The 9,348-nt window shown below is 37.4% G+C and overlaps 1 protein-coding gene across 3 annotated transcripts in view; it reads right to left on the bottom strand.

Annotated features, from left to right (window-relative positions):
- The window catches only part of LOC107692470 (SH2 domain-containing adapter protein F-like), a 113,924-nt gene that overhangs the window by 24,504 nt on the left and 80,072 nt on the right, over positions 1–9,348 (bottom strand). Inside the window, exon 4 of one of the 3 annotated variants that reach the window (XM_016491526.1) lies at positions 129–239. The exons of the other annotated variants lie outside the window; for them this stretch is intronic. Within the exon in view, the coding sequence (XP_016347012.1) occupies positions 129–239 (111 nt within the window). The remainder of the gene's footprint in view (positions 1–128; positions 240–9,348) is intronic. 3 annotated transcript variants of the gene reach the window in all.

The following is a 9,348-nucleotide window of genomic DNA, read 5'->3' as shown; positions in this document are numbered from 1 at the left end:
AAGTTTATAAAAATTACTTGAATGTCCTAATTGAACTATCCTGGCTTAGTCTAAGCCCTGTCTGTGGAGACCTTTACTGGAGTGTTTGCTGGGGGTCTGGAGGACGTGATGGATGAGGCTGGACCCACCGTGCTGGAGCTGGTCTCCCGGAGAAGACGGAGCCTCCATCAGAGGAGGACTGGAGGTGAGCTGCCCGACCGGAGGAGGCCACGGCAGATCCTTAATGACTTTAATCTCTACTGCAGACAGAACCAGAGAACCAGAGACAGAGAGAGAGAGGAGGGGATGAGAGATGGAGACAGGAGCGTCAGTGAAGGCAGGATCAGGTCCGCAGGGCAAACAGTCACAGACTGGAAACAGGAAACAGGAAACAGGAAGGAACCAGGAAACAAACAGTGATGGAGAGCATTCAGGATTCTGCCTGTCAAAAACAAACACCTACAGACCTCAGGATTCACCCTAGAAAACCACTGCATCGCATCTGATTTCTTTAACTTTCACACAATCTCCTCATCTCTTCTGTCGTCTGATAGTTTAGAGCGTTTTATCCAGTAAAAGCTCTTTTAGTGTAACTGTAGCTGGAGTTTCTCGTGTCAAATCTTGACTGATTTTGATCAAGTAAGCATCAGAATAACTGCAGTAATATCTCCAGATGAACACTTACTGGACTGAAGCAGCTCAGCTTTACTTGATTCTCCATCAATCATGTTTCAGAGTCTCAAATCTGATCCTCAGGATCTTTTGAGGAGCGTTTGTTTCCAGAAGCTTTACTTTCACTGTTCCTCAGCGGAGGAATGATCTTCACAAGCCTCCAGAACATCTCACATCTTCTGAGGAGCCTTTATTTCTTCAGCTCTCAATCACTGCATTATATGTTTGGAGCATTTCAATCTCATCTTACTGAGACAGATTACTGGAGATATCGAGCGATGACTGATATTTAGATCATTTTATGTCAGTATCTGCTGCACTGTTATAAAGATCTCACTGATTTACATTACAAGCATCAGAATCTCAGCATCTGCACTAAAATAAGAGGTTTTATTTTCTCCATAGTCTCACTATATCAGACTATATGAGCCATAAAAGCCTGAAGATCAAATATGAGACACAAAAAAGTACATATGCAAACTCTTTCTTAGATTTTTTTAGAATGCAACAAGTCGACTCCTAGGAAAGACAGTCAGATATCTGTGGGATTCAGATGATTTTGTTTCCCAGATTACACGGTTCATTAGGAGTACACACACACTGTAGCACCTCCGTATGCTGCTTTCATTACAGACGTGTCAGATCGTGTCTGGTGTGTTATTCAAAGACAATAAACGGTGTCTCCTACAGCATGAAGCAATGCACTTTCCTCTTTCTCTCTCTATTAATGCAGCTTTGCTGGATGTAATCGTGCCCAGGCGCACCCATCCGGTGACAGCAAATCTATTCTCAGGAACATCCCACTCATTTACCAGAGAAGCGCATCCATATCATAACAGCACTGAGAGCGTATGAGGCTCTGCGGATGCTGGTTTTACACCCTTTGGGCTGCATTTCTGGGTAAATAGTGTTATAATAGCTAGAAATTAAATTGCACATTTAACAGAGTGAAAGACAGGCATACCAAAGTCACAAAGCTCTCGTCTAGAGATGTGAAAACCCTTTATCCAGCTGCTCATACATTCACAATTACAAAAAAAAAAGAATCCAAGGCACATTAAAAGTGCCTAAAACTCTGCACACTGATACATTTCGTCCTTCAAAGAGTGTGTCACCTAAAGGCCGAAATGCATCATGTGCAGAGTTTTATGCACTTTTAATGTTTATTGAGATGGCCAGAATGTGAATAAAGGCTTTTTAACTTTATTTGGACCAGAAGAAGTGCCTTGGATTCTTTTTTTGTAATAGCATGTGAATAAAGGCTTTTTAACTTTATTTGGACCAGAAGAAGTGCATTGGATTCTTTTTTTGTAATAGTTGCTTCAAACCCAACCAAAGAGCACCTTCTGGGATTACTTCACAAGGTCCTTAATCAGCAAGTAGCGCTTCAAGATGTGTCCTGTTTATCTCTGTGAAGCTGCTTTGAAACAAACTGCATAGTATAAAATGCTATAGAAATAAACGGGACATGATAACAAAAAAAAATGGCTGAAAATAAAATCACAATGCCCTCCACTAATATTGGCACCCTTGGTAAATATGAGCAATGAATATAGTTGAGCTTCACAAAATAGAAAGTGGCTGTAAAGCTAAAGCATTGAAAATCCCCATCTCCACCATCAGGGCAATAATTAAGAGGTTCCAATCAACTAAAGATGTTACAGATGTTACAGTAATTGGGTGCCAATAATTGTGGCCAACATGAACTAGAGAAAGCATTTATTTCACAACGAGATTTTCCCCCCACTTTAAATTTTTTTACTTCAATGATAGGCTACAATTTTGTGAATTTTTTTAATGAAAGATCAAAAGGATAAACAATGCAGATTTATTTTCACAGCCGCCTTTGCTCATATTTACCAAGCGTGCCAATATGAGTGGAGGGCCTGAAGGAGGAGTGGATTGACCAAATAAATTAAAAACATTGAAAACATAATTCAATCATTTTAAATGCTACAAGTGAACTTAGGCATCACAACACGACAGTATACAATATTAAAAATGGATATTCATTCTGAGATTTGCTAAAGGTTAAAAGTTAATTTAACAGTGTTATTAAACTATTGGTGTTTTTAAAGTTTCATTTAAGTGAGTTTTCGGTGATGACAAAAGAGCATGAGCCATTAAATATCCCATATTGACTGATACTCATACATTTAAAATATATTTGGTAACACTTAAAGCCTTTATGTGTAATGCATTATAAAGCTATTCATAATGTATGTTGTAATGCATTATATATTTTCATAAACAATTGTAGCCAAAGTTAACATGCATTATAACATTTGAAGGGCTGTTTGTCATGTGGTTTAATGCATTATACTTTCTAAATTAATTGATTTCATCTGAAATGACAGTAACAATTAATTGATAAGTGTTATAATGCATTATAACTGTAGTTACAATTATTCATGAGATCATGCAATGCATTATAGGTGCATTACAAAGTATAATCAATGCATTAAAAAGTATTTTATAATGTATTATATATAACGATTTAAGAAAAGTGTTACCATATAGTTTACCAACATATTGTGCATTTCCATAAAGCACACAAAAATAACACTGAAGGACAGAAATGACAGGAAATGGAACTGTTTCATGTTATTACCATGTTAGCTCAAGGTACTAAGAACTGAGGTACAGTTTGGTTCTTCTTTTTTCAGCATAGCTTGACATGTATTTAATTATATTTTAACTTCAGTAGACAGAAATGTGGCTGTGGTGTCTATGTGTGAACATCTTTGTGATTATTAATAAAACATAAATTAAATATCTCATACTGACTGATACTGATAAATTAAAAATGTATTTTTCCAACATATTGCGCATCCCCATAAAGCAAACAAAAACAACACAGGAAACTGAACTATTACTATGTTATTACCATGTTATTAATATTGTAGTGAAAGGTACTTTGTCCGTATCTGACTATAATTTATCTTCAGTAGACAGAAACATGACTGCAGCGTTGAGTGTATTTGTGCCACAGTGCATTGCTGCAGCTTCTCACATCTCGACTCTTCCCAGTGACCGCTTCTGTCCATGAATTAACTCTGCAGTGCCAGTTAATTAAAAACAGCACAGAGCGAGTCGGTGTACACTGGGAGTTAGAAATGAGACGTCACCATCACTTAAGCCCCGAACCGCATCTATTTATTAATGAAACAAGCAACAAATCCCTTCATTCTGCTTTCCGTGCATCTTCTCCCTGACAGAAACAGCTCGACCCAAAGCAAACAGCACACACAAACAAAAGCTCCTCCGGACGGATACAAGCCACGCCTCTGAAATACAAAGCAAACGCACTTGTGATTCATTTGTTAGCTTAATGGAGATATATAATAAATAAAAAGAAAACAGATAGAACAGAAAAAGAATAGAGAAGCTAGTGTTAGTTTTGTTTTTTTAAGAAAACAAGCAGTTTGTAAATGAATACAGCGCAAGTCTAAAAGGGGCACTTTTTTTTTTAAAGAATAGAATTGGAATATAGAGTGCTAGAGTTAGAGGGTCAAATACAGATGGAATAGATGTGTTTTTAGCTGATTCTTGAAGATGGCTAAGGACTTAGCTGCTCATTATAAACAATATAACATAAATTAATTTTTCGTAAAAAGTGTATAGGGTTGCTAGAGACCCGAGGTATGTAAATGTGTAAGCATATTTTTCCTGCGCAACTATATTTACATATCTGATGACTCAATAATGCAATGCATCTTTATTCCTCGAGGTGGCACTGTTTGATACACAATAATGACGTGATGATTCCCTCATAATTACCGCAGGCATAAAACAAAAGAATATCATCAGCTGCCTGTGATCAAAATATTGATTTTGAAGTCGTTGAAACCGATAGTTTTGAGAATGTGGTTGAGATCGTGAATATGAGGCAGATGCTGAATGTAATGGGGAAGTGTGCTCTGACAGCGATGTTGAAATCATCTGCTCAGATTGAACCCTTCTAAGATTCAAAAGGTAACGAAGTATGCTTTATTTTATTCTTCTGTAATTGTTCTTAAAATATCAAGAGAGTTTTCACTGAACGGAGCCGATCTAGCGAGGTCAGCCTCTTTGACAGCTCATATAATAGCTTCCTCCGCGGCGGGTGAAGTGAAGGCCTGCCAGCAGCCTGATTAAAGAGCTCATTCTCATTGGGTGCCGCAGATTAGTGTGTAATTGTTTTGGGAGAGCGGAGCTTCGCCTCTTGTGTCTGTAGGAAGGCAGAAGTGAATTCGCACCGGACGCAGCCACCGAGATAAGATGAATTGTGTATATGTGACCCTGGAGCACAAAACCAGTCATAAGGGTCAGTTTTTAGAAATTGAGATTCATACATCATCTGAAAGCTGAATAAATAAGCATTGATGTATGGTTTGTTAGGATAGGAGGACAATATTTGGTTGAGATACAACTATTTGAAAATCTGGAATCTGAGGGTGCAAAAAAATCAAAATATTGAGAAAATTATCTTTAAAGTTGTTCAAATGAAGTTCTTAGCAATGCATATTACTAATACAATTAAAGCATTAAGTTTTGATATATTTACGGTAGGCGATTTACAAAATATCTTCATGGAACATGATCTTTACTTAATATCCTAATGATTTTTGACATAAAAGAAAAATGTATAATTTTGACCCATACAATGTATTGTTGGCTATTGCTACAAATATACCCCAGTGACTTAACACTGCTTTTGTGCTCCAGGCTCACATTTCAGTTCTTCCGCACTGCAGGTGAACTCGGTTAAGAGGCTGTAACGCTCCTCGCGTTAAGCCAGAAAGCCGCTTGCGTGTTCAGCCGTCCTGTCGGTAATGCGGCGTATTGTGAGGATTAGTGCTAAACGAGTGTGTTGGTAAACACCAGCGCTGGAGGAGGAGGTGATGTTCTGTCTTCATTTCAGGATGTTTTCACACTTTCTTTGTTTCAGGGCTCTGGCAAGAATGTTGGCTTATGCTATAATGTGAAAACTCGAAATTAATCGAACCAAGGGAGCTCAACAGAAGATTGCAGTCATTTTTACATATTAAAACATAATGAATGAACTTTAAAGACAACTGAAACTGTAAAAAAGTGAAATGAACTGAGACTGTGTTAAAATTAGTGGTTTTGTCTTATATCCACGGTGTGCTTTTGATACATATCATGCATTATTATTTTCATCATAATTGGAGGAAAGGTTAAGGAATTACAGCTCTTTAATATGTACCTCCCCCTTTTTCAAGGGACCATAAGTAATTGGACAGTTGACTGGTCCCATGAAAAAGGGGGAGGTACATATTAAAGAGCTGTCATTTCTGAACCTTTCCTCCAATTTTGATGAGAAACTAAAGCTCAGAGTGTGCACTTTAAACCCATTTTCATTATATAACTCTAACTTTAATATGTTTTGGTCATCAGCTAAAATAATAACAATTGTGCCTGTGTCCAAATATATATGGACCTAACTGTATATGCACGTGTGTATACACATAATACTCTAAAAATAAATACATAATACATCTATCCATCTATCTATACACACATATGATACATGATTAAATCTCATTAACACAATATTTACAGAAATACTTATACTCAAGCATCCAATTAAATATGAAACAAAAATAAATAAATAAGTGATTAGAAAACAGCCAGAGCTGAAGAGAATAAAAAAACAGAGATCTTGAGTTTTGTTCTTTTAAAGTTGAAGTGTGTAAAACAAATGAAGCAGGAACAGTGGGATCACGAGGACTCGAGAGTATCGTTTGCGTTTGCCGTTACCCTCAAAAATAAATGATTTTATGATTGCAAAGGTGCAGCAACACCACTTACAACAGCAATTACACACTGCTGCTTTGACAGACGCTCTTCTGCTCTCTCTCACAGCTCATTTTACCAAATTACAACGATTGAGGAACCCGCTGTCACCAAATAATAGCCAATGTAATAAAAGTGGCACAAGTGCAGCAATATTACAAGCACCAGCCTCAGATGAATATTGCGGCACACTCACATATATACAGTCACCGACAGCTTTGAACTTTGGCTGAGCTCCCCGATCTGCCACGGCTCGAGCTGATGAGTTAGACTTACACACAGTGTCTGTTCACTGTCCTTTCCTTGAACCGCCAGCAAAATTGGGGGAACAGAGTGTGCTGCCTCAGTTTCCCACAATTCCCCTGGGCAGGACTCAGGCAGGCCGGTTTATCTCATGCTCCAGATTTGAAAGCAGAGACGCTGAAGGCTCGGTTCATCCGGATCCGGCCGCTGTAAACAGCACAACGGATGGATTTCATTTCACACTTTCATCGCAGACCTAATTAAGACACCAGGACAGAAAAAAAGGGCCATTTAGACACGATCAGGCTTTAGGCTCAATGCAGAAGTGTGAACCGACTCCACGATGAGACAAATCCAACATGAAATATTAATCGCTCAGGGTCTGATGTACTGAGGCGACACGACTGACGAGGTTAGCGGTAATAGTGTCCGACAGCACTGAAGTCTCATAAAACAGCATCAAACATTCACACAGACTCAATAACAGCCACAATCCACTCCTCTGCTTTCTAATGAACCATCAGTTTGACTGAATTCAGGAGAAACACGACTTCGAGGAGCGCTCGCTCTCCTAAAGAGCCTCTTGATCGGCTGCTGGCAGATTGCATGTGTATTTAAAACACGGGGGTGTGAGGTAATTATACGGCGGAAACGCGGTAAAGCGTGGTGCCTACGCCTCGAGCGCAATTAGAAAAGTCAAGCGCCTTTTCAAAAGCTCACAGCAGTTTCTGTGGCATTTCAGCGCTGCCATCTGTGATAAAACAGCCAACAAACTTTCTGTTATGAGCAGATTTCTGCTGCTGGATGCGTCTGATAGAAGACAAAACCTGATGCTAGTAAGAATGTTCCTAAATGCATTTCTTGCATGCACTTAGGATCTCAAATATCTCCTTAACCCTCGTGATGCATTCGTCTTAAAAATAAAAATAAAAAAAAGTCAAAAAAATGCATAGTTTTAGTAAGGGAAGAAAACATTACAATGCTTTAAGACCATCAAAATACACATTTATTTATTTAGTTAGTTAGTTATTTGTTTGTTCCAGATTTGTTTTGTTTTTTTATAGATATAATCAATTAAAAACAAAATTTACATTTCAAGTAGGGTCATTTTTACCCAGGTATGTATGGAGCACCATTAGGTGTCAAAAATACTTTCTGTAAAATTATCTGAAGTTAGTGTCACTTCAAACTGATCACTTTTTTCATCTGAAAGTAAAAGTTTATGCAAGTAAAATGAATCTGTTTGAAAATGTTCATCTATTTTGATGGTGTTTTGTTAGAAATAAATGGACTGTTTTTGTAGTAATAACATGGTAATGATGTCAAAACGTTGGAATTTTTCACATTTACTCGTTAATGAGAAGTTACCGATCAGATACACTATGGTTTTGACAGAAAAATATTACGTTACGGCTGTTTTATAAATGAACAATGCTTTGGGTCCAAACAGACCTGGAATATGAAAATAGTACACAGATTTTGAAAGCACTTTCTTAACATCACAGCTTTTGATGATTGTATGGCAACTCCTACTGAAGACTCACTGATCAATGCAATTAAAAAAACACCTCAAATCCAGTCTGTTTGTCTCATCGCCTGCAGGCTGTTATAATCATAAGTGTGCACACTGTTTTCATCACTAACCGGCTTGACAAGAGTTCAGCACTTGCTGTTGCATTTTTAATGCACTGTTTTTTTTAAATAGTCATTTTTACGAAACTGACTCATAATCGCAGCGTCTGTTGCATTAATTTGTGCTCTCTCATATGTATATAGTGTTATGTTGTAACTCTTAATATTTAAAACAACCCCATAATTTCATTAAACATCTTATATTTGGGGATTTAAGACAAGGTTATCACATCTTTAAGAGCTTATTAACAATGATATTCCAGAACAGTCAGTCAGTCAGACTCTTCATTATAAAGTTATTATTATTATTGCATTCATATTATGAAGTGATTGTGTCTCTTCAGAAGACTTGGATTAAAGTGTTTGATTCATATAGACTGACTTTATGATGCCTTTATGACCTTTTTGGATTTTATTAGTTTTGGTCACGTGGACTTTCAATAGGGGGACAGAAACCTCTGAAGTCTTAATTAAAAATATCTTTATTTGTGCTTGGAAGATGAACCAAAGTCATATGGGCTGAGACGACATGAGGGTGAGTGAGTGAATGATGACAACATTTACTTTTTTTTGTGAAATATTTCTTTAAGATTAGTATTTAATCTTAAGAACAATCTTAACTTTATTTACTTTTTTTTTTACCAAGAATGCTCCATAAATCTGGCCTCAGGTGTGTGTGTGTGTGTACCTGGTATTTATCACGTTATGGGGACCAAATGTCCCCACATACTAGTAAATTTTGACCTTGTGGGTAAATTTTTGAGGTCCCCATGAGGAAACAAGCTTATAAATCATACAGAATGAGTTTTTTTGAGAAAGTAAAAATGCACAAAAGTTTCCTTTAAGGGGTAGGTTTAGGTGTAGGGTTGGTGTTGGGCAATATCACATACAGTTTGTACAGTATAAAAACCATTACGCCTATGGAATGTCCCAACAATTCACAAAAACAAACGTGTGTGTGTGTGTGTGCGCGCGTTTTTGTGACAAATGAGGCCATAAATTTGTATAATGACAAAGGTATGA

The sequence above is a fragment of the Sinocyclocheilus anshuiensis genome, unplaced genomic scaffold (assembly GCF_001515605.1).
Source record: "Sinocyclocheilus anshuiensis isolate Anshui unplaced genomic scaffold, SAMN03320099.WGS_v1.1 scaffold1082, whole genome shotgun sequence".
Taxonomy (NCBI): Eukaryota; Metazoa; Chordata; class Actinopteri; order Cypriniformes; family Cyprinidae; genus Sinocyclocheilus; species Sinocyclocheilus anshuiensis.
The sequence above is the reverse complement of the archived record's forward strand: the minus strand, read 5'-3'. Positions and strand labels throughout refer to the sequence as shown.